Source organism: Vigna umbellata, chromosome 5 (assembly GCF_029865625.1).
Source record: "Vigna umbellata cultivar VRB3 chromosome 5, Vumbellata_1.0, whole genome shotgun sequence".
Taxonomy (NCBI): Eukaryota; Viridiplantae; Streptophyta; class Magnoliopsida; order Fabales; family Fabaceae; genus Vigna; species Vigna umbellata.
The window spans coordinates 43554190-43580801 of record NC_142169.1 but is presented as its reverse complement, the minus strand read 5'-3'; the positions used below and the strand labels follow the sequence as shown (position 1 = coordinate 43580801).

Here is a 26612-nt window from a genome sequence, read left to right as displayed (position 1 = left end):
TAAAGAGTACGTTTGAGATGTCTAGGATAGGCTAAATTTTCTGTTCATTGGAATTGGTTGTATGACGAATTATTAATGTAAATTTCCTGTGCAATATATGTTTCTGTTCTTGTTCTTTTCTTGACTTAATCTTGATTATACGAAAGTATTGATCTTCTTAAAGGTTCTGTTGTACTGGGAAGTATTTTTAGAACCAGAAACGTAAGAAAAGAAACTTAAAGTAACTACGCTAGGAATGGCTTCTGTGCTTTTGGTCATTCTCAGTAACCATTCAGTTTGGGTTCTTAACCGTTCAGTTTGGATTCTCTCGCATCCTACCCTTCGGTCTGGTACTGTTTTTGTCTTTTCTGGGTTCCAACTCCTTGCTACTTCAACTTCTTTTAATCCAATTCATATTAATTCTTGTAAAAACAAAGAAAACCAAGCATAAAACCCATCCAACTCTCTTATTTCCAAAACCTAAACAAAACATGATTTCAATCTAGTTTCTAAGTCATAAAGGGTGTTTTTAATATCAAAATTAAGTATAAAAATAATGATTTTCAATCGTTATCAGTTCACCTTTTGGCATTGGCTCTAAGGGAGAAGAAAACATGGCCTTGATCATATGTAACAAGCAAACAAGTGGTTCAATCATAGAAACTTAGGGAAAATCAAAATCATGCTTCCAAAGTAATAGCATTCAATCAATCAAAAACTCTGTAGCTCAATCTCTCACAGGCTATATCAAGTTCCACAATTTAATAACATCCTGCCCAATAATTTAATCACAATTGAAATCATGCATCAGTTTTTAACAAAAATATGAGCAAGCACCTGTCTATAAGTGATAACGGTTGAAAAATCGTTATTTTTATACTTAATTTTGATAATCAATCAACCCTTTTTGACTTAGAAACTTGCTTTAACTCATGTTTTTGCTTTAGTTTTGTCAATAAGAGAGTTGAAGGTGAATTTAATGGTTTTGTGCTAGATTCCTTTGATTTTGTAAGTTATTGGAATGATTTGAAAGAAGAGTTAAAGTACCGAATGGTTGGAATGTAGAAAAGTCAACCAGAAAAGTCAACCAACCAACTAAAAAAGTCAATAGTCAACCAAAAAAGTCAACTAGTCAACTATAATGCAGAAAAGTCAACCAAAGTGCAGAAAAAGTTGCGCTGAACGCAAGTTTTGAAGTGCAGAAATCACCGCTGAGGGGAAAAAAATAGAAGACACACACTTTTTAGTATTTGCATTTAAATCTCAAAGAATTTGTTTTTCAAGTCTTATTTAATCAAGAAACCACACAATTGTCTAGGCCGTGAGTCCTTTCGGAAACAATACTTGGTCTTACCATTTTATTATTACTTGATATGATTCGATTACAATTTCCGAGGGTTAACAAGTTTTTGACGCCGTTGCCGGGTACTCGTGGTTTAACTAATCTATTTGTGTGATTATTGATTAACTTTGACCTAATTTTTGAATTTTTATCTTTTTATCTTTTTTTGTTTTTGTCTTCTATCTTTTTGTTTTTATCTTTTTATCTTTTTCTTTATTTTTTTTATCTTTATCTCTATCTTTTTAGGTTTTATCTTCTTATCTTTTTATTCTTTTTATCTTTTCGTTTTTTTCTTTCTATCTTCTATCTTTCTATCTTCTTTATTTCTATCTTCCTATCTTTCTATCTTTTTAATTTTTCTTTTTATCTTATTAGTTTATCTTCTCTATCTTTTTGTGCAAACAAATGTTTTCTAGGGTTTTGTGCCGAATGCTTGTAGGATGCAATTCGGACAAGAATTTAACTATATGGGCACTCAATTCTACCCAGGTAATCTCAACCACTGGTGGGAACCTCACTCAAGCATGGATCAAAGTCAATTTTGGCAAGCTGCCGGGCAATTTGAGAACCAACCACAACAATAATGGGAGCAACAATGTTGTCTTTCAAAGCTGGATTACGTCTTTCAACAATTTTTGCAAGACTCCATCTCCACTCAGAAAAGCATTGAAGCATCATGTAAAAGGATGGAGATGCAGCTTGGTCACATGATTCAGAAATTGGATGATTTTAGGGTTGAAACTGAAGTTAACTCTAGGGAGGAATGTCAAGCCATTATCACTGGAAGTGACAAGATTTTAGATGAGAAAAAGATAGAGAGAAAAGAAAAAGAAGAGTTGAGGGAAAAAGATAAAGATGTAGAAAAAGAAAGAGAAGTGGTTGAGAGAGTGAGAGAAAAGAAAAAGAGGACGAGAGAAAAAAAGAAAGAATCATATGAAAAACCTCTTCCTCATCCAAAGAAGTATCATAGGAAGAAGAAGGAATTTGAGCACTTTGTGGAAATCTTCAAGAAATTGGAGATTAAAGTTCCTATGATTGAGACATTGAAACAGGTTCCTGGTTTTATCAAATTCCTTAAGAAGTTCAATAAAAAGAAGAAAAAAAAGAAGATGGAACTTTAGCTTTATTGGGTCAAGCTCATGACGTTAAAAGAGCGCTTGCTGGGAGGCAACCCAATGATTTAAGAACTTTTAATTTTTGGTTTGGTGATGTAATTTTGAACTGTTGGTATTTTTGTTTTGGTTATAAGTTTGTTACAGGGTTTACATTTACTGATGAATGTTAGGTGGAAGAGTATCTACTGACTATGCTATCCAAGATGTAATAAAATGAAATGAAATGTGCTCTTCATTGCAAATTGTGACGTGACTACTCCCTGTCACCGTACTACTATTCTTTCTAGCAAAACTAATGAGCTATTCCTACCTAAAAGCAATTTAAAAATACTCTCCCAAAATCAAGCCCCGCATGTGCTCTTCTCCCAATGAATTAACATTTCAATCTCTCCTCGGTGGCAGCTCTCCAATAATGAAGCACTTCTTCCAGCAAAATAAAGAAAAGAAATTAAACCATTCCAGCACCACATTACCTTGCACGTACACCTACATATTCCATTTCTTTTTATTCTATTCTAATCTACCGTGGCACCACTTCTACTCATGCTTTCTTCTCCAAAGTCAATCACGCTCTCTTCCTCAACCGTACCCCTCCATCTCTCAATCTCCTGGCTGTAACTCCCTTCTGTAACAGCCCCTAAGGTGGCGGCTCCCACTGTTCTCTCGTAACCCCCACGTCCTAGGTCACCATCCTCCCAACAGCACACCTGTAACGTCCTCCTAAAAGCCAACAAAAACCTGCCCTTGTTGGATGCTCCGTAAAAATTGTCATGGGCCGTCCGTGTTGCTGCTGCTGGATGTTTCTTCTCTTTGCCACTTCTTTTCCATGTGCTGTGCTTCAAGTTGGACCGAGAACTCCCTCAACTCCGTGCATTGTTGGATCGTGAAGGCTTCTCTCTGCTGCCATGTATGTGTGTGTGGAGTGTGCTAGGCCGTGGCTTCTTCGTGCACACCCGCTGCTGCCAGCATGTTGCTGCTAGACCAAAGTGCTGTTGGATGCTCTTCTTTTCTTGGACACCCCTGTGCTTCCCATTCTCCGCGTGAAGCCCCACCTTTGCTGGACTCAACCCCTCTTACGTGGCTGCTGCTAGAAAAGATGCTCTATACCACCCGTAATGTGCTTCCTCAAAACTGCAGGGCCTCCTCCAATGAGCGTGCTCCGTGTGCATCCAAGCCCTTCTCTTCAACCATCATTGGGCTCCGCTGCCCATGCTGGACGTCAAAGTTCCTTCACGTGCTGCCCCTTCAAAACGTGGATCTCATTCTCCGCGTGAAGCTGGACTGTGCCCAAGAAATTGATGGATGCCACCACCCTCTTGCTGGACCAATTGCCTTGGACAGGTGTTGCTGCTGCTGGAACGTGAAGGCTGGACCGTGCCCAACAAATTGATGGATGCCACCACCCTCTTGCTGGACCAATTGCCTTGGACAGGTGTTGCTGCTGTTGGAACGTGAAGGCTGGACCGTGCCCAACAAATTGATGGATGCCACCACCCTCTTGCTGGACCAATTGCCGGATGCACCTCCTAAATGTGTGGGCCGTGTGCTTCAATGTGGGCCTTGTCTTCCATTCCATTTTCAGCCGTGCATACCAGATTTTCAACTTATTCCTTCCCAAAATGAAATTTCCAACGGGCCCTAGAATAAATAATTGAATCATGTGTAGCCTCTTCCAAGTGGAATGGCACAGTGTGCAGATGAATATTCTTCCAAATGTCCCAATTTGCATTTCTAGAATTTTTCTGCAATTAATAATGCAAATAATTTACTCAAATAATCCAAATTAATTAAAATTAGAATTTTTGGTCAAATTAAGCATAATTAGCAAAAACGGAAAAATACCGGACAATTAAGCACCATTTCCTGATTAAATCTAGCACAATAAGCTAAGTGAAATTGAGAAAATATTGACTCATCAGTTTGATTATGGTTAAATGAAAGGCAAAGTTAATTAAAGTGACATTCTGATAGTAGAGTGAATGAGTGACCTCTTATACACTTCTGTGTTTGAGTGAAACACTTTATCTGGTGAGGAAAGATTCCATGAGCACATGATTACATCTATGCTTAGTTAATTGATCATTCATAAGAGGAGCATTTGTTGGATACTATTTGAGTATGTGAACACCAAAGCATGTGTGCATCTTGACTGAATTCTTTGTGATGAGCTGATTTGAGTAATTACTTGTCTTGAAAGAAAGAGTTTTGAATGTGGTGAACTATTGTATGGATTTGTGGAAGACTAAGTTACATCTTGTTTGCTTGAGGACAAGCAAAGTTCTAAGTTCAAGGTTGTGATAACAGTTGAAAAACTATTATTTTTATACTTAATTTTGACGTTAAAGACAACCTTTATGACTTAGAAATTAGTTGGAATCATGCTTTTGCTTATGTTTTGGAAATAAGAGAGTTGGATGGATTTTATACCTTATTTCCTTATTTCGCAGGAATTAAAATGAATGAGATGAAAGAAGTTGAAGTAGTACGGAGCTGGACTCAGGAAAGGAAGTAAAAATGCACAAAAGAGGAGTCACAGGCTCCGCTCATCGCAAATATTGTCGCTGAGCAGCACTCTGAAGTCTCGCAGTCACCGCTGAGGGGGAAAATTGCAGCTTAGCCTTAAAATAGAAGAACCACACTTACCGCTGAGCGCTAATTATCGTTGAGCGTCATTTTTATTGGGCTTGGGCCTATTTTTGTTAATTTTTAGGAAACTATATAAGGTTTTAGTCGAATTAGGGTTGGTATCTTTGGATAGAAGGAGGCGAAATCACACTCTCTTCACCCCTTGGAGGAGGATTTTGGATGCTCAAGCTTTATTCTTCAACTTCTAGGGTTCTATCTTTCATTCTTTCATTGTTTTTCATCTAGTTTCACCATGTCTATGGTGAGCTAAACCTTCATTGTTGTTGGGGAACCGATGTAATCCTTTGAAACTCTCATGTATTGAATTAGTTCTTTAATCTATATGCTTTCTTTCATTAATTGTTAGGGTTTTTCTTCTATACTCTATGCATGCTTTGTTTAACTCATTCAATTGCATGGTCATTGATGTTATTTGTATGGACACATATAAGTAAATCTAGAACTGAACAAATTCTCCCAAGAGCAATATTGCCTAGACATAGGGATAGGAGGATTGGTCGCCTTTAAGCTTCTGTGCGAATGTAATGCATGAATAATTTTTAGGGAGACAAGACATTGTAAACTAGTGATTAGGAGTAGGCTTTCTTCACCGAGACATCGAGTTTAAGGAAAATTAGAAAGTGATAGTAACGGTAATGAAGAAAGATGAATTCTTGAATACATGAGAGTGGATAGGATGAGTCGGAAACCCCCAACAACATAATCATTCATATTCTACATCAACCGTTTTTGCATCTTTAAATTCCATTGATCAAAACCTTGCATTCATGTTTATTTTTCGTAATTCAACAACAATGTTTTCGTTTACAAGTCTAATTTAATCAACAAATCACATAACTATTTAGGCCGTGAGTCCTTTGGGAAACGATACTTGGTCTTACCATTTTATTATTACTTGATACGATTCGGTACACTTGCCGAGGGTTAACATCTCCTCATTAAGAAGTTGAACATGTTCATGAAGTCGAAAGCAAGAGGAAGATTTAAAGGCGGAAAGAAGGAAAACAAGGAATCTTCGTCGAACTATTGCTATTATTGTTGTGGTGAGAAAGGACACATGAAGGAAGATTGTTCAAACCCAAATAAGGGTGAAGAAAGAGGCCTAAAGAAGTTCTTCAAGAAAAAGAAGACATAAAATTCTTGGGAGGAAGATAATGAATCTACAACAATCTAAAGCGACACTGATAAGCAAGTCAACATATGTTTGATGATTGATGATGACATCTCTGAAAATAAAGTAAATATCTCTAGTGATTATGAAAATTCAGATTATAGTGAGAGTGAATTGCTTGACACAAACAAAATTATTATTTGAATAAGAGAAATTGGATAACGCTCATAAGAAATTAAAGAAAGAATTTAAAGAATTAAAATCAAATCATGAAAAACTTCTTGAAGAAAATAAGAATTTGAAAAATAAAATTTTATATTATGAAAAAGGTAAATATACTAAAAGTGAAAAATTTATTTCACGCTTAAATAAAAACAAGCCTCTTAATAAAACAACCAACTCTGGGTGTAGTAATAATTCAAAAAATAAAAAGGTTGTTGAACATAAAAATAATTATAATTACTGCAATTATAATTATAATAATAAAATTAAAAATATTCTCAATTATAATTATAATTATCATGATTATAATTATAAAAATAAAATCAAGTATGTTCTTAATTATAATCAAAATTATTATGATTATAATTATAAAATTAAAATTAAAAGAACCCTTCAAATTTGGGTAGAGCAAGGAACCAATTATATGAAACCAAATGTTTAACATATTTTTCTTGCATGAAAAAGGGTCAGACATTAAATAAATGTAAACTAAAACATTATGGTGTTCCTCGTGGAGAGTTTACTTGGGTTAAAAAATAATTCAAATATTTGTCTAACTAACCCAAAGGACTTAGTGGTTGGGTACCTAAAATAGTTTGTTCTCTTTCTATTTTGCAGATGAATTCTAAATTCAAAAAGTCTATGTGGTACCTTGATAGTGGTTGTTCAAGGCACATGACAGGAGATAGAAAGAAGTTTTTAAACTTTCGAAAGGAAGAACAATGTTATGTTACATATGGTGACAATAACAATGGAAAGATCCTTGGAGTAGGAGACATAAAAAGTGCAAATACCTTGATGATAAAGGATGTAATGTTTGCAGAAGGATTGAAACACAATCTTCTAAGTATTAGTAAATTATGTGATAAAGGTTTCAAGGTAACATTCAAACCCAATTATTGCACTATCCATGAAGAAGATTCTTCTGAAATTTCTTTGAAAGGTATTAGACATGGTAATATTTCTTTAATTGATTTGGAAAATGTTTCAAATAAAAATATTTCATGTTTAGTAGTGAAAGAAGATAATCTAGGGTTGTGACATAAGAGAGTTGCTCATATTCATATGCAACATTGAACAAACTTATATCTAAAGACTTAGTAATTGGTCTACCGAAACTAAATTTTACTAAAGACAAACTATGTGCTGCTTGTCAAAAGGGTAAACAAATAAAATCATCTTTTAATTCGAAAAATATTTTTTCGAGTGAAAAAACCTTATAACTCTTGCATACGAATTTATTTGGTCCTTCAAGGATAAATATTTTTGGGGAAATTATAATGCTTTAGTTATTGTTGATGACGGCTATTCAAGATATACGTGGACATTCTTTATTACTCTAAAATGGGAACCTTTTAAAGTTTTCAAAAAGTTTGCGAAATAAGTTCAAAATGAAAAGGTTTTGAAAATTAAATCTATTCGTAGCGACCATGGAGGGGAATTTGAAAATGAATCTTTTGAAAAATTTGGTGAAGAACTTGGAATTTCTCTTAACCTTTCTACACCTATAACTCCACAACAAAATGGGGTTGTAAAAAGAAAGAATAGATCTTTAGAAGAACTTTCAAGAAGTTTATTAAATGAATAAAAAATTCCAAAAAAAATTTGGGTTGACGCTGCATGTTATGTTTTAAATGGAATGCTTATTCGTCCTATTTTAAAATGTACTCCTTATGAATTATTTAAAGGAAGAAAGACTAACGTTTCTCATTTAAGAATATTTGGATGCAAATGTTGTGTCAAATAATGGAAACCAAAATTTAGGTAAGTTTGATTCTAAATTTGATTAAGTTGTATTTCTTGGTTATTCTCTAACGAGTAAAGCATATAGAGTTTTTAATTGGAGAACTTGTGAAATAGAAGAATCCATACATGTTGTCTTTGATGAAATTGTGGACCTTGAGGAAAATCCTCTTGAGTTAGATGAATCAGATGCAGGTGAAGAAAAAGACTTGCAGGAGACAATAGTTCTCGAGACAAATAATCCTCAACCTGAAGATTTAGCTAAGACATGGCAACAATCCCGATGATTATCTTTACACAGTGTTATTGGAGATGTCTCAAAAGATGTAAGTACTCGTAGAAACTTAACAAATTATTGCTTGACTATGGCTTTTGTTTCACAGTTAGAATCTAAAAACGTCAAGGAAGCTCTAGAAGACGATCAATGGTGTGTAGCAATGCATGAAGAACTCAACCAGTTTGAAAGAAATCAAGTTTGGGAATTAATCCCTAAAGAAAGCACTCATCAAGTGATAGGAACGAAATGGGTGTTCATAAACAAACTAGATGAAGATGGAAATATCACCAAGAATAAAGCTAGGCTTGTTGCAAAAGGGTATAGTAAAGAAGAAGGTATTGATTATGATGAAAGATATGCTCTTGTTGCCAGGTTAGAGGCAATACGTCTACTTCTTGCTTATGCATCTATGATGAAATTTAAACTATATCAAATGGATGTCAAAAGTGCTTTCCTAAATGGTTATCTAAAAGAAGATGTATTTGCTGAACAACCACCTAGTCTTGAAGATTATAAACATTCAAATCAGATCTTTAAATTAAAGAAAGCTCTTCACGGTTTAAAACAAGCACCTAGATCTTGGTATGAAAGGCTTAGCAATTTTATGTTAGAAAATAAATTTAATAGAGGTAAATTTGACTCCACTTTGTTTATAAAAGAAGTAGGAAAACATATTCTGCTTACACATGTATATGTTAATGATATTATGTTTGGATCAACTAACAAATCTATTTGCGAGGATTTTGCTAAGACTATTCAGGATAAGTTTGAGTTATCAATGACGGGTGAATTGACATTCTTCCTTGATTTACAAATCAAACAAATGAAAGAAGGTACATTTCTCTCTATAGGGAAATCCTGAAGAAATTTGAAATGAACAAAGCTAAGGAGGCATAAACTCCTAAGACTACGGCATGTTATCTGGACAAGGATGAATCAGGTACGACCATAAACCAAACTTTATACAGAGCCATGATAGGCTCTTTGTTATATCTTTCTACTAGTAGGCCAGATATCATGCAAAGTGTATGTGTTTGTGCTAGGTAAAAGAGTGCAGGGATAGAAAGATCAAATGCTGAGTTTTTATACTGGTTCGACCAAGCCTACATCTAGTGTCCTTCCAACCACAAGAAGCCAATGCACTATAATGATCAAGGTTTTTACAACAAGGTTTTTATAGCGACCTCACGTCAATAATATAAAACACCTCTCTAATCCTCTAATCAAAATATAGGCATATATAAACAGACTAGTAGCAAGAATCCCCTCTCCTGTAGTCTAAACCCTTTGAGCCACCCTGAAAGGCAAGAACGCAACACGCACTTCTTCCTGTAATAAAAAAAGGGAACCTCAATCGAATCTTCACAAGATTGTAGCCTATGATCTCTCAATTACACCTAATGTGCATATATGATCAGCCTTTGTGAGTGTAGTAAACTTGCTCTTCAAGAATCCACACGTAGATGATCACCACGGTCACTTCTTGTTTCTTGGAGCTCTTTATCTATTTCAGTAAGAATACACTTTCTGCAAAAAATATCACAAACTGTTAGATTCACAAAAGTTCTTACAGAAATCAAGTTTGCGTCAATTTATAGATTTTCACAATTCAGACGCATTTTAATAGACTTAGCTACTAATGCATTTGACGTGAGGTCTCTATAAAAACCTTGATCATTATAGTGCATTTGCTTCCCATGGTTGGAAGGACACTGGATATAGGCAGGTTGGTCGAACCAGTATAAAAAGTAGTGTTTGAATTTTCTGATCCCTACTCTTTTACTTTTAATCGACTTTACTCTGTACTTATTCGATTAAGTTTCTGCTGCATTAGAAAGTCTTTTACCTTGCATTTCATGAAAACTTTAAAGGCATCACCTTTTGAGAAAAATATTTTAAAAGATTTTGTTTTTAAGTTTCACCAATTCACCCCCCCTCTTGGTGTGAGAAATTGAGCCATTATATTTTAACAATTGGCACCAGAGATGGTTTTCATAAAATATTTGAAAAACTAGTCGATTACTATATTCGTTAAATCGACTGATCTTGGAAAATGGCTTTCCATTCTCAGAATTTTGGTGAAGGTGCTTCGACAAATACACCACCACTATTTGCTGGAGAAAATTATACTTTTTGGAAAATAAGGATGCAAATCTTTCTTGAATTGATGGATAAAGAAGTATGGGATGCAACTCTGAACGGTCCATGTGAGCCCAGTCATGTTTTAAATGGAAAAGTTGTTTTGAAAACTTTTTCTGAGTGGGCTCAAGATGAGAACCGCAGAGCTCAATATGATGTTAAGGCTAGAAATGTGATTGCATCAGCACTAACAATAGATGAATTTTTTAGGATATCAGAATGCAAGACGACCAAAGAGATGTGGGAAGTCCTTGAAGTCACACATAAAGGAACATATGAAGTAAAGAGAGCCAAAAAGAATTCTCCCATACAGGAATATAAGTTGTTCAGAATGAAAGCGGGAGAGACAATCTATGAAGTACAAAAGCGATTCACACACATTCTTCATTGTTGATCGACTTTCATACTCCCAGGTTCCTATTCTTAATTTTTTCCTTTTAATATGAACATGTTATTATTTGTTTGCTTGAATATATTGTTTGCTTGAATATATTGTATGTTGCATATGTAATTATTTGTTTGGTCGAATATATTGTTGTTGTAAATTAGCCTTAGTTTCCCATTTGAGATTCAATACAAAAATTATTTACTATCCCCATTTTTTTTTGAACAAATACTTTTAAAAGTGAATAGAAAGGAAATGGTAATATTAATTTACAAGTATTGAATCTTGAACTGTAGGGTTGGACAGTTTAAGAAGAGTAATAACTTTTTCATAGTTTATTAATAGGCTTAATACCTCTTTTGGCCTCTCGAAAGAGGGGTTGTGTTCAAAATAGTCCTACCTTTTTCAAAATGATCTTAACTTTTGAAAAAACGGCTCACGTTAATCCTTTTTGCTAATGACGTCAAACTTTTAACGGTGCAGGTGCCCCCTGGACAAAACATGATGAGGTGTCCAATTTTAATGAGTGTGTGGCACTGGCAGGTGAATGAGGTGTAAAATAAAAAATTGAATAATCCTTTAAAGGGAAATAAATAATTATTAAAAAGTTAAATAATTACTAAAAAAGGTTGAGTTGGGCGAAGATTCCATTTAATTTATAATTAAAAAATTTATGAAGAATTAGGGTTTCATTAACCACTATAAATAGCAATTTCTAATTACCTCTAATCTTAATAGGTAATTTAACTAAAATCACTTTAACTCTAATTAAATTTCTAAAAGCTGATTCACTATCAAAAAGTTAATCAAGAACTTGCCTTCTTCCCAATTTACTTTTGTTTCTTTCACGCTAACAACCCAACCCTGAGTTCTTCTTTCTTGCGGATAACTCTACTCTAAGAGTTATCCTTGTCTTGGGCAAAGGCAGAAGCTTTGTGGCAGCAAAGACGACATAGATGCGGGAGCGCGACGCAGGCAGTGTTTTTGTCTTTTGTGGTCGATGGCAGTGTGTTCGTGAGGGATCACGTGAGGGGATCATGTCGAAGAAGGTCTTGGTGGCACGATCTAGCGAGTACTGTGGCGAAACCGCGAGGCCCTTCATGGCGCAAGGAAAACCCTCTTCTTGTTCTTCTCTATTTTGGGTTGTTTCGGAGGGAAGCAGAGACACAAACTCTTCGCAGCGCAATGGTCACGATAGAGACGAGTTGTTTCTTCGTAGAGGCGGGTTGTTTCTTGACAACTTTTTTCTGACACAAAAATTGAACTCCTCCACTTCTCAAATAAAGGAAATTTTTTGACAGATTTATGGTATTTCAAAATTTGGAGGATGATTAAAGATCTTGTGAAAAGTAACTCCACACATAGATTATTAATTAATAATCTTTTAAAGAAATGAAATTAATATTACAGAAATGAACAGCTGAGAAATGCATGAGGGATTTTTATTTGGAATGCAGAACAGAGAATATGACTTCATAAGACAAAGAAGCAGATTGAGTGGGGAGTTGTTTACTCCTGAATCTAAACAGTCTCAAAACTCCTTTGAATAGAAGCCTTAACAACATCAAATCTATTTTTTTTTGTCACAACGTTAACCTCACTACCAAGCAACTGCCACATAATAAGATAATCTGGACACGTCATTAAGTTTTGTCTAGGGGGACAACTGCACCATTTAATTTTTCACACCGTTAGCAAAAAGGATTAACTTGACCCAGTTTTTCAAAAGTTGGGATCATTTGTTACTTTTTAAAAAAGGTAGGACCATTTTGAACACAAACTCTCTTTCGAGGGACCAAAAGAGGTATTAAGCCTTTATTAATACATATAAATTTTAATATACATATCTTAAATTTCATGAAAATTTGCAGTTGTGTTTCGTATGAATCTTTGGGTGCATATTTGATTGTGATTTATAATCACTTTCATTTCGTGTAACCTCAAGACCAATATGAAATGCTTGCAAAATTTCGTGAAATTTTAGATATATTGTTTAAAATGTATATGCTTAATAAACTAAAAAAATGAATCTTCTTAAATGGGATAGGGTCACACCTTGAATACAAAATAGATCAAAGTGATCATTCAATATTATTGAAATTGTGTAAACAATTTCAGTAAATATGTGTACGGATCTAGAGTGGATTAATTCACCACGCATCAATATCGTGTACGAGAGAGGGCCAGAAGAATTTATACAGTTTGCGCAACGTAATGCGAGTAGAAGTGGTGATGATGAAGTCAAGTTTAGATGTCCCTATGTCAACTGTTTGAATGGGAGGAAGTTGAACGCAACCGATATTAGGGAACATCTTATTTGTGATGGTTTCGTACGAAGTTATACAAAATGGATATGGCACGACAAATTAATAGACTTTCCAACTGTCTCTCTAACTCAAAATGTATATGATTCCACCATGAATATGGAAGATCGATCGGAAGAAGACAACTTAGAGGACATGATCTGCGATGTTGGCACAAAAGCTTTTGCCCAAGCGTATGTGTATGAAACGATGTCCACTAATGCGGAGACTCCTTTGTATATGGGTTCAACTAAGTTCACACGGTTGTCAACAGTGTTAAGGCTCATGAATTTAAAGGTGAGCAATGGATGGACTGATAAGAGTTTTACAGAATTGTTGTCATTGTTGAATAAAATGTTGTCAGATGGAAATACATTACTCACTCGTAATTATGATGCAAAAGAAAATTCTTTATCCGATGGGTATGAAGTATAAACGGATACATGCATGTCCAAATGATTGCATATTATATAGGAATGAGTATGAAGTTTTGACAAAGTTTTCAAAATGTGGGTTATCACGATACAAGTCTAAAAACAACAATGAAGATAGTGAACACACAGAAAAGAACGGTTCTACTTTGAAAGTAGTTTGGTACCTTCCATTCGTGGCCAAACTTAAGCATTTCTTCATGAATCCCAAAGACGTTAAAAACCTAAGATGGCATGCAGATGAGAGTTCCCCCAATTTGGTCAATAATGTAGAAATCTTAGGTTTGACTTATCTAGTGATGGAATGAACACATTTGGTAATTTAAGTACCAATTACAGTTGTTGTCCCGTTATACTGATAATTTACAACTTATCCCATGGATTCTACATTAAAAGAAAGTACATGATGTTGTCAATGTTGATATCTGGTCCAAAGCAATGGAAAAATATTGATCAAGAATTCCCCCAATTTGGTCAAGAATGTAGAAATCTTAGGTTTGGCTTAGCTAGTGATGGAATGAACCCATTTGGTAATTTAGGTACCAATCACAGTTGTTGGCCCGTTATACTGATAATTTACAACTTATCTACTGGATTGTGCATGAAAAGTGATGGGGAAGTGCATACCTAGAGAGAATATACTAAATGACATTTAAGAAATGGAAGAGAAATTAAAAATGGAAGAGATTAGAGAAAAGGAAACTTAGGAAATGAAGATGCGCCACTTGAACAAGCTTCCAAGATAAGCATCAAGAGGAGGACCGCCACTTGCTTGAACAAGATAAGGTCTGCCCAAATTTGGGACTTTAGAGACAGAATTCTATCTCAAAGAGGATTGCAAAAGTGCAAATCAACTCAAATTCATTGAATCAAGGTAAGGTGTGTACAAAGAAGAACCCCTAGGTTGCTTATATAGCTTTTGGAATGACTTTGGTGAAAAGTTTCAAGAGATGTGGGACTTGGAAGGCTCCAAGTTCTGTCCAGCAGCAGCTGCAACGTCCCTAGGTGCATGGGAGCCCCACATTGCTTAATTCTCTCATTCCAAAAGGGTTTATAAGCTTCCTAGCTCTCCTAGAGTTCAAAAACTAACACTAGCTATGCTTCCTAACTCCTACACGCCTAAAAATGCTCACTTTCTCTTCTATTCTTTTTAAGACCAAGCTATGGAAAGTCCCACATTGCTTACTCTTAAAGAGAAAGAAGAGTTTATAAGCAATTATTCACAAGAACTAAGAGAAAGAAATCAAAAGGCAAATACACGCCCAAAGGAAACCTATTATACTCTTTTTGTGTTTTTGTCACTTTGAAACTCTTCATTACTTAACCCATTTATGATCATATCATCCCCCCAGGTTGGAGAGGATTCGACCTCGAATCTTGAAAAGCCTGCAACAAAGAGAGATTTAGTGACTTATTTCGTGTATAAACCAAAGCAACTCCTCCTGGATCAAATGTCAACCTGCAAAAATCATTAAACATTTTGTGAATGAATTTATGTTGACCAATCAATGTATATAAACAAGTAATAGTAAAAGAAAGTCTCCTGATATTTTTATTGCATTTAGTGGTGAAAACTAGGAGACCATTTTTAGAGAAAAAATTATTTTTGTCTTGAGTTGAATGGACCCAAAGGGGTAACACTAACTCATGACATGTTTCACAAATGTTTATGGAATAGTTGGAAAGAAGGAAAGAGGGAGGTGAAAAAGTTGTGCAAAATATTTTTGGAACAAAGAAAGAAAACTTAGTAAAAGGAGAAAAGTAGAAGGATTGAAAAACTCCCCTGTCATGGTTTAGATCTATTTGAATGATGGGAGTGGATGGTGCCTTCAGTAACACTTCCTTTTTGACTAAGATTTTGTCCTTCTCTATTTCTCTCACAAGTTCTTCTTTTTCTTTCTTTTCTCCCTCCTCTCTTTCTTTTCTCTCAGTCTCTTCTTTTACTCTCTCCTCTCTTTCTTTTATGTCGTCATTTAAACAAGTAAGCATGACCTTCTCTTTGGCATCACTTGATGAGGAAGAAGAGCTATAGGTTGGTGAAGTTAAGGAAGACGTAGACTCATTAGTCACAATTACTTCACCCTCAATGCATGTTGCCTTTTTGGTGGGGCAGGCAGAGGCTATATGACCATGTCCTAAACATTTAAAACATTTAATGTGACTTGGTCGAGAAGAAGATTTAGGTGGGGAAGAGGAATGGTTAGAAGAAAAATGAGAAAACGATTTGTTAGTGGCCTCCTTAGAAACATCCTTGTTTTTATCCTTTGATGATGAGGATTTGTAGAAAACATCTCTTGAAGATTTGGAAAATTTGTTTTGACAAGCTTCTTTTTTCAAGAGTTTCTTCTCTACTTTCATGGCTCTATGAACCACTACATCTAAAGTCTCATCATCATGGAATTCAATTATATCTTGGATGTTGCTATTAAGTCCACTAATAAATCTAACTATTTTTGCATGATCATTTTCTTTAAGGTTAGTATGATGTAGGAGCACTTCGAGCTCGCGAGCATACTCCTCCACACTTCGTCTACCTTGAGTAAGCAGTTGGAGCTTAATCAAGAGGTCCCTATGGTAGTATGGAGGTACGAAACGTTGGTACAAAATGTCCTTGCAATGTTCCCATGTACTCGCGGGTGAGGCCATGGTTAAGTATCTCCTATTTAGCCATTGTTTGGCGTATCCCTCTAAAGCTAAACAAGCTAACTTTACACGCAAAGGTCCATTTACAGTATACAAATCAAAAATTTGGTCTACTTTAGTTATCCAATCTAGAAAAATAAACGGCTCGGCTTCCCCTTTGAAAGTAGGCAAATTCAACTTTGGTAGTGTAAGGCCTTGGTCCATAGCTTTATCTTCTTGATGCTTCTTTGGCGAGGGAAGGTATACATTTATGGTTCTAGCTTCTTGCTTCTTCTTGTAGGAACCATGATCATGACCATGAGATTGCTTCCCTTTAGCCTTTGTTTCCGCGTTTAACCGTTTGCTCATAGCATCAAGTTGATGTTGCATTTGTTGGAAGGCCTTCATCACATCAAACTTGCTAGAAGGGCTTCCATGGTTGCTATCTCCATGAGATGAAGCATGGCTGGAACCTGCAGACATGTTTAAAAAAAAAAAACAGCAGCAAGCTACACACAAAACAGGTTAGAAACAACCAAAAATCAAGGCAAAGCAGCAGCCACAAAACAGCTCACGGTTTCACTCAAAGAATGGAAGGAAACGACTCAAAACTCACGGCTAGTGTCTCAAAAAACAAGGAAAGGGCAGCACCCTTCTTTTAAGATAGTAAAATGTCTCACAAGTCCACTTTGAGAGCACCAACTCAAGTCCAAAGCAAATGGAAAGATGTACAATCCACTTTAATGCAAAGAAGCCAAATCAAGACAGCACATGGTAGAGGCCAAAGAAAGAATGAAAACTACAAGACAAATGATGAAAATGGAACCTAAAAAATCAAGAAACTTGGCACAAAAACAAGGAGGCAACACTCTAATGATTTTATGAAGACAAAACAGCAAGAAAATGGAGTCAAAACAGTGGCACAAAATGAACAAGACAGCAAATAAATTTACACAACCAAGAAGCAAATATACATCAACATACTAAGTATACATGAAGAGCAAGACCAAATTAATGCTGGAAATAATTTTGGCAAACCTCAAACCAATATATTCTGTATTTAAATGAGAAAAGAGGCTTGAAAACAATGCTCAAACACACTAAACACAAGGAAGATGTCTCGGCCAGCAAGCATGCACACCAATTACCAAAAATTTGTTTTGCTGTTTTGGTGCAGTTTGCAAGAATGTTCTCGGCCAAGCTAAGTTTAACACATTAAGTGTGTTTGATTAATATGCCAAATAGAATGGATGGATGCCTCTATGAATACAGAACATATAAGCAAGGTTCACACACTTAAATCCTATAAAGATCAAGCTCAATTCAGCATACCATCAAGGAGATGTAAAATTTACTCTTAGCTATGCAATTTCAGAAAAATACTCTAGAAAACTCCTAAAGAGGAAACACATATGACTCAATTAAAAGCTAAGCAATTAAGAAAGACACATACAATCCAGCCAAGACAAAGAATTAATAGCTGGAACAAACAAACAAAAGGAAATAGGACACCTACTTGTTGAAGACCTCCAATAGCATTGTTGCTGTTTGATGAAATGTCTACTTGCACAAGGCTCTGGACAGCCACGGTTTAGTCCCTCAAAGCATTGATTTGAAGTGTTGATTCCTTGCTTAAGAGTATTGAGAGGGTGTAGCAACGTCCAGGGAGCAATTCCAGCCACCAAAATGTCCAAACAGCCAACAACAAAGCAAAACAGTGGAGTATTAATTCAACAGCAGAAAACTGGATGAACACAGTGGAGAAAAAAATTTACTGGGAACAGTACAGAACGAATTTGAGAAAAGTAAAAATTGTTCATGAAACTAGACATCCAGACGAAACTAGGAAAAAAAATTTCATGGAAAACGGACAAGAAATGAAGCTAAACTAAATCATACAAGTTTACTATATTTTCACGCAGAGGCTGGGCGAGACAGAAAATGGCTCAGCGAAAATGAACATATCTAAGCTATTCTACTCTAGCATGCAATTCCTAAGAGATCAAAAACCTAAGGCTCATGATACCACATGATGGGGAAGTGCATACCTAGAGAGAATATACTAAATGACATTTAAGAAATGGAAGAGAAATTAAAAATGGAAGAGATTAGAGAAAAGGAAACTTAGGAAATGAAGATGCGCCACTTGAACAAGCTTCCAAGATAAGCATCAAGAGGAGGACCGCCACTTGCTTGAACAAGATAAGGTCTGCCCAAATTTGGGACTTTAGAGACAGAATTCTATCTCAAAGAGGATTGCAAAAGTGCAAATCAACTCAAATTCATTGAATCAAGGTAAGGTGTGTACAAAGAAGAACCCCTAGGTTGCTTATATAGCTTTTGGAATGACTTTGGTGAAAAGTTTCAAGAGATGTGGGACTTGGAAGGCTCCAAGTTCTGTCCAGCAGCAGCTGCAACGTCCCTAGGTGCATGGGAGCCCCACATTGCTTAATTCTCTCATTCCAAAAGGGTTTATAAGCTTCCTAGCTCTCCTAGAGTTGAAAAACTAACACTAGCTATGCTTCCTAACTCCTACACGCCTAAAAATGCTCACTTTCTCTTCTATTCTTTTTAAGACCAAGCTATGGAAAGTCCCACATTGCTTACTCTTAAAGAGAAAGAAGAGTTTATAAGCAATTATTCACAAGAACTAAGAGAAAGAAATCAAAAGGCAAATACACGCCCAAAGGAAACCTATTATACTTTTTTTGTGTTTTTGTCACTTTGAAACTCTTCATTACTTGACCCATTTATGATCATATCAAAAAGTGTTAAAATAGAATGACTTAATTTTCAACACCAAGAGAGGGTGAATTGGTGAAATACAAAAACAATGTTTTCTTTAAATCTTTTTCGCAAAGTGGATGACTTTAAAAGCTTTCTTGAAATGCAAGGGAAAAGACTTTGTAGTGCAGCGGAATATAGTCAAATGCGTGAAAAGTAAAGTCGACTAAATGTATCAGAGAAGGGACCACTGGTTTTTATATTGGTTCGACCAAGCCTACATCCAATGTCCTTCCACCATAGGAAACAAATGCACTATAATGATCAAGGTTTTTACAACAAGGCTTTTATAGAGACCTCCACGTCAAAAATATAAAACACCTCTCTAACCCTCTAATCAAAATATAGGCATACAACACACAAAGACCAACAACAACATGTCCCCTCTCCTGTCGTCTTCAACCCTTTGAGCTTTCACACTTTCTACAAGAAATCAATAATCTGAAAGAAATGAATCAAATTGTTTGAATCAAAAAGTCTCTACAAAAATCAAATTCGCGTCTATATATAGTTTTCCATAAAATTGACTCTCCTAAGTCGACTTCGCTACTAATAGAGGCGAATATCACAATTCAGTTAAAGCAGTTAGCAGCAATCAATGTAGTTAATTGAATGTACAATTAATGTAGTCGAATCATAATAAATACTTGGTCAACATATTTAAAAATACAGTCGTTGTAACATTTAATACAAGCATTAACATAATTTCAAAATTGTAACAGACTTAGTCGAATGGCTTGCACACATAGTCGACTTTGTAACAGTTAAAAACAGTTTTGAAAAACTTTCTCTTAAAAAATTCTCACAACATACTTTGAAAAAGTTTGTGCAAAGCCATGAGTTTTAATTAACTTACTTCATAATGAAGTCAACTTAAAACTATTGTTTTGCTACACAATTTAAGTTCAACTAAAGTGCATGTGGTTTTTCTTTTCCAAAACAATTTTCATGCTATCACAGATTAAATCTCACATATAACATAGTGAATTGCAATGATCAACACAACACAAACATGTTCTCATATATTCATTATCATGAAAGTAATGAACATGTAACAGATAAACACATGTGTTATTAATTATGTGTTATCATCATAAAAAACCAAAAGCTCTGAGATTGTAGGTTCAGCTAAACTAGTGCTCCCCCTATCAACAATTTTGACAAAAATAAAGTACATGATGTTGTCAATGTTGATATCTGGTTCAAAGCAACCTGGAAATGACATAGATGTTTATCTCAGGCCACTAGTTGAAGACTTGAAGTTGTTGTGGGTTGATGGTGTTGAAATATTTGATGCCTTTTATTCTGAAACTTTAATGATGCATGTCATGTTATTTTGCACAATTAATGACTTCCCAATGTGAAGAGTCATAAAGCATGTCCTATATGTGAAGAAAATATAACAGCTCATCAATTAAAACACGGAAGGAAGACAATGTATATGCATCATCGGCGATTTTTACAATCTAATAATCCATATCAAAGGTTAAAAAAGCATTCAATGGACAACAAGAGAAAGACAACGCACCCATTCCACTTACTAGACTTGAAGTTCTTGAAAAAGTTAATAAAGTACATAATGTATTTGGGAAAACGTCTAAGTTATTTGTAACGACCCCTTGGAAGAAGAAATCAATATTCTTTGATCTTCCATATTGGTTAAAGTTAGATGTTAGACATTGCATAAATGTCATGCATGCAGAGAATAATGTTTGTGATAGCTTGATTAGTACACTACTCAACATCCAGGGAAAAACAAAAGATGGAGTGAATGCTCGTTTGGATTTGGTTGACATGAAGATCCGAGAAGAGTTGGCACCAAGAGAGATCGGTAAACGTACTTATTTTCCCCCTGCATGTTACACAATGTGCAGAATAGAGAAGATAAGTTTTTGCCTTTGTTTAAAGAGTATCAGGGAACCACAAGGATACTCTTCAAATATAAAGAGCTTAGTGTCAATGCAGGACTTAAAGCTTGTTGGACTCAAGTCTCACGATTGCCACGTCTTAATACAATAATTGTTACCGGTGGTAATTTGTGGAATTTTGCGCAAAAAAGTTAGACAGACCATAACTCGATTGTGTTCATTTTTCTCGTAAATTTGTAGTAAAGTCATCGATCCTACAAAGTTAGATGAACTTCAAGGCGACATTATTATCATCTTGTGTCAGCTAGAAATGTTTTTCCCTGCATTCTTTTTTGACATCGTGGTGCATTTACTTGTTCATTTGGTCAGAGAAATCAAGATGTGTGGACCAGTATACTTAGGATGGATGTATCCTATTGAGCGTTATATGAAGATTTTGAAAGGGTACGTCAAAAATCAATATCGTCTAGAAGGTTCAATGATTGAAAGGTATATTACTGAAGAAAGTATTGAGTTTTGTTCTGATCATAAGACTAAAGCAAATCCAATAGGAGTTCCTCGGACATCATGGGTGAATAGATGTTCTACAACCAAAACCATCCGAGGTGTGAATATGGTGATGAAAAGTCATAACGAATTAATGCAAGCACATCTGTACATATTAAACAACACAATTTAGGTGATCCTGTTTTTGGAAGCACACAAAGTCGTTGTAATGGACAAGTATCCAAGAATATCAGAGAAATGGTAGTTGATGGAGCATAATAGAACATTCTTGTTCTGATTCAAATCTGAAGTTTTGAAAGAATCACGATCTTCTGAGACTTCGTTGTGGCTAGCAAATGGTTTAAAGTTTGATGTTGTATGTTTTACAAGCTATGAAATTAATAATTGCACATTCTATACGAAGACTTTGGATGATAAAAGCATAATACAAAATAGTGGCATCAGTCTAGAAGCTGAGTCGCTACAATTTTCCACATCCAAAGATCAAAATCCTGTAGTTGGATCAATGAGATATTATGGTAGAATAAAAGAGATAAGGAAGGTTGATTACATTAACTTTTCTGTTGCACTCTTCAAATGTAAGTGGGTTGACAATAAGAGTGATGTCAAAATAGATTAATCTGGTATGACACTAGTTAATTTTCGAAAGGTTGGTTATGGAGACCAACCGTTTATCATGGCATATCAAGCAAGTCATGTTTTTTATGTCAAAGATCATGCATCTGACCATTGGTATGTCGCTCTTCAAGGAAAAAGACAAATTGAAGATAAAGAAAAGAATCTAAGTAATCTTCATATTGCTAACAACCATCCATTTAAAACGACAATAAATTTGGATGACGACCCTCTAGTTGATGATGTACATGCAATTCGGGAAGATCATAATGAGGGAACACACATATGATCAATCCATATGATTATGTATGAATTTCATATTTGTGTAAAAATTTATGCCTTTTTGTTAAATATGTTATTTTATTAGTCTTTTATTAATCTTTCATCTTATTTATTGTGATAGATATATGGCTGAGGCACCACATTCATCAGGGGATGAAGTCCTTACTTCTAGACTCCCAGAGGAGCGACGAGGTTGAGACAACTTATACTTAGGAGAAATGCAGGTGAGAGGACACCCATCCTTATTGATGTGGTCACAGGAGTAGCATCTGGACCAAATGTAGATGTTTTTAGGTCTTACCTTGGAGTACTAGCACGTGATCATACCTTTATCCTTACTCCATCCTTTGACCATGTATCTAAGGCTGATCGGAATCTTATCTGGCAAGATCTATTGGTAAGTTAATCAATATTGCTCCAAATTCTAGTTGTTGAGATTGTTAATAAGGGGAGCACAGGTTTAGCTGAACCCACAATCTCTATGATATCTATTTTTTATTATGAAAACACATAGTTAATAAAAACACATGTATATGTACTGCGTTATATGTGGTATATGCTTATATGCTTACTGTGAGATTTGTACAAGCATTACTGTGAACATATCATGTTGATTATTGCATACTATTGTGTTGGAAATGTGATTATAGTTGTGTATGCATAATATGAGTTTTGAAATGGAAAAACCACATGCATTAAGCATATCTGTATGACTAAATCGATTACAATGATGTGAAAATCAATTAATGTTATCAGACAACTTAAGATTTAAACTGTGGCAAAACCACAGGTTTTAAATCTATTACGTTAGTGGTTAAATCGATTAAAACTTGTGGGTTTGCACAAATCTTTTTCAAGTGTGCTGTGATGGATTTTTAGAAGAAAAATTTTCAAAAATATACTAAGTGTTAAAACTTAATCAATTACATGCATCTTGTATTCAATTAAGTTTGTTAAAGATTTGAAAACTATTTCATTACTTGACATAACGGTCACAACGATCATATTTTTAAATATGTTGACCAAGCATTAATTGTAAATCAATTACATTAATTGTGTATTCAATTAATGACTTTGATTGTTGTTAATCTATTATAACTGTGAGATGAAATCGATTAGATTAATAGAATAATCGATTTAAATGCGTCTGATTAAACTTATACTATATATAAACACATGGTTTGAAATTCTTTAAGACAATTGATTTTAACACTTTCATATCTATTTCAGATAAATGCTTTAAAGTTTTACAGAAGAGAAAAACGCTCCAAGAAACAAGAATTATTGTGCTGAACAAGTCTTGATGGATTTTTGAGAATCTAGATTGATTGATTCAAACTGTCTGATCATTATGCACAACAGAGGTGCATACTGTTGGATCAGAAAGCTCTTGCAAACGCTTTAGTGTTGTTGTTTCCTTGTGGTGTATACAGGAAGAAGAACGTGTGGTTCTTGAATTTGAGGGGGATCTCAAAGGGGTTGACTGAAGGAGAGGATTGTTCTTGTTGCTAGTTTGTTGTAATTGGCTATTTTAGATTAGTGAGCTAGAGAGGTTGTTTACATTTTGACGAGTGAGGTCGCTGTAAAAACCTTGTTGTAAAAACTAATATCTTATAGTGCAATTGGCTTTCGGTCTAAGGTTGATCGGAAGGACACTGGATGTAGGCTTGGCCGAACCAGTATAAAAACTCAGAGTTTGAATCTTCTTCTCCCTAACTCTCAACATTTAATCAATTGCATATTACTTGTATTCGAATACGCATACTGTCACATTACATAAATTTTTACTTGCGATTCAAGAAAAGTTTAAAGACTTGTAGTTTTGCAAAAAATATTTCAAAAGACATCATTTTTATACAACACCAATTCACCCCCCTCTTGGTGTGAAAAACGAAGCACATCTTTTTTAACACGAGTTTCATTATATTCATAAATTTGTATAAGGTTATTACTTTCTTTATTTTAGATTATATTTGATATCCCAAATGTCGCGAGCCTAAGGAGTAGGTGTTTATCTGCAATTACAGAAAGATTTCGGGTGTTTAAGACAAAATTGACGCCCATATATATATCTTTGGAGCAAAAAGTAATGAAACTCCATGTTCTAAATATTCTGAAATTGACAAAGAAACCTGACGTCAGTTTGTACAACTTTGTTCATCCGAGTCGTGGCAGGTAAGTGTAGGTAAAATCATTCAATTCAACATTCATAATTTTATATGATAATAATTGTTTCATTTTGTCATAGGAAACAAGGTCAAAAGCACATGATATAAGTGCTTAGAATAAAAATCCACACCTATTGTCTCGTGGTGGATATAGGAAGCTTGAGGAAAAAATAATGAAGCAAAAGTCAGATAGTAGACTTCCACTTTCTGAGGACGATGACCCTCCTTCTCCTCCTTCACCACCATCTCGGCACGAGAAGTGGAAGTTAGCCCGTATAATTTCATCGGGCTCCTACACTTCCGATACTGCTAGAGAGATATCATAAACAATTTTAAGATCTCATTTCTCTTATTTTGTTATATATATTACATAGATCTTTCAAATAATTTTGAAGTTTTGTTATGTTACAAGACTCCTTGGTTGAGCAAAGCTCTCAAGGTCAATTCACACAAGAAGGTCGTCAAGATATTCTTGCCACAACTATTGGATGACCTGAGCACCCAGGACGGGTGCGTGTTGCTGGGATTGGCATAGGCATGCGAAAGTTCTTTGGGTCTTCCTCGCATTCATCTTCATACGAGTTAAGTAAAGACTATGAAGAAAAGTTGAAGCAGAACATCAAAAAAGAGATCACGTAGGAGATCACAAAGAAGGTCTCGGTAGAGTTGTATGATGAAGTTGCTCAAATGGTTACTGATAATGGTTGAATTTACCGTTATTTGATACTTAATTTTGATACTAAAAACACCCTTTTTGACTTAGAAACTAGCTTGGAATCATGGTTTTGATGAATAAGAGAGTTGAAGGTGAATTTAATGGCTTTGTGCTAGATTTCAGTGTTTTCAACAGGAATTAAGATGATTTGGACAAAGATGTGAAAGAAGTAAGGAGTTGGAACTTAGGACAAGATGGAAAAGCATCAAAGAAGGGAGATCACAACAGCGTTGAGTGCCACTTTGGGGGCCCTCAGCGCCAAAGTAAGTTGCCTCACGCTTGACTGCCCTTTTCTGAAGCCCTCAGCGAAGGATGTTCTTGGCTCGCGCTCGGGCACCCTTTTCAGGGGCGCTGAGTGCATCTATGACGAAGTCGCACCATGCTTGCTTGGCTTTTGAGATGACCCTGAGCGCAAATTCTGACCCGCACACCGCTGAGCGCCAATCTTGTGGGCTTGGACCCGTTTTCTGTTATTTTTATCTTCAATTTAAGGACTTTCATGTCCTAGGATTTACATCTTTGGATGGAATAGGCTCTGAAACACACTTTTCACTTCCTTGAAGGCGGATTTGGACGTGGAAGCTTCTATCTTCAATCTCTAGGGTTCTATCTTTCATTCTTTTCCCATTGTTTATCTAGTTTCACCATGTCAATGGTGAACTAAATTCTATTTGTTGTTGGGGGATGATGTAACCTTTGTGAACTCTCATGTATTGAATTGATTCTTGATATTATATGCTTCTTTCATTAATTGTTAGGATATTTCTTTTGTGCGTAATGCTTGCTTCGTTTAACTTATTCTTTAGCATGATGTATGATATGCATGAGTACCGTAAGGTAGATTACAATTCATGATATGGAGAATTATTCCCAGAAGTAGTATTGCTTAGGAATGGGGGTATGAGTTTTCGTTGTCTTAAGCTCCTGTTCTTCATAATTAATTATTAGGAATGCTAGGAATCGTATGAACTAATAGTTAAGGATAGGATTTCTTCGTCGAGGAATTGAGTTTTAAGTGTTTTAGAGAGTGACATTGACATTAATGAAGAAGTAGAATTCGCAAATACATGAGAGTAAACAAGGTGAAGTATAACCCCAACAACATATTCATTCCATAATATCAAACCCGTTCATCTTTGCAGTTTTGTCCAATTGATCAAATTGCATGCATATTTACTTTTTAGTATTTGCATTTTAAACCTAAAAGAGTTTGTTTTCAAGTCCTATTTTATCAAGAAATCACATAATTGTTTAGGCCGTGAGTCCTTTGGGATACGATACTTGGTCTTACCATTTTATATTACTTGATACGATTCAGTACACTTGCCAGAGTCTTAACAATTATGCGCCAGTTCCAA

At 35.2% G+C, this 26612-nt stretch overlaps 1 protein-coding gene and 2 pseudogenes across 1 annotated transcript; 2 read left to right on the top strand and 1 right to left on the bottom strand.

Moving 5' to 3' along the window:
- The first annotated feature begins 10488 nt into the window (after positions 1–10488).
- LOC148198422 (uncharacterized) lies at positions 10489–10968 on the top strand. Its single transcript, XM_088115800.1, has one exon. The coding sequence runs from the start codon at positions 10489–10491 to the stop codon at positions 10966–10968; it is 480 nt and encodes a 159-aa protein (XP_087971926.1).
- A 5145-nt stretch (positions 10969–16113) lies between these two features.
- On the bottom strand, positions 16114–19007 carry LOC148198421 (uncharacterized; annotated as a pseudogene).
- Positions 19008–20791: 1784 nt separating this feature from the next.
- LOC148198420 (uncharacterized) lies at positions 20792–22378 on the top strand (annotated as a pseudogene).
- The last annotated feature ends 4234 nt before the right edge of the window (positions 22379–26612 follow it).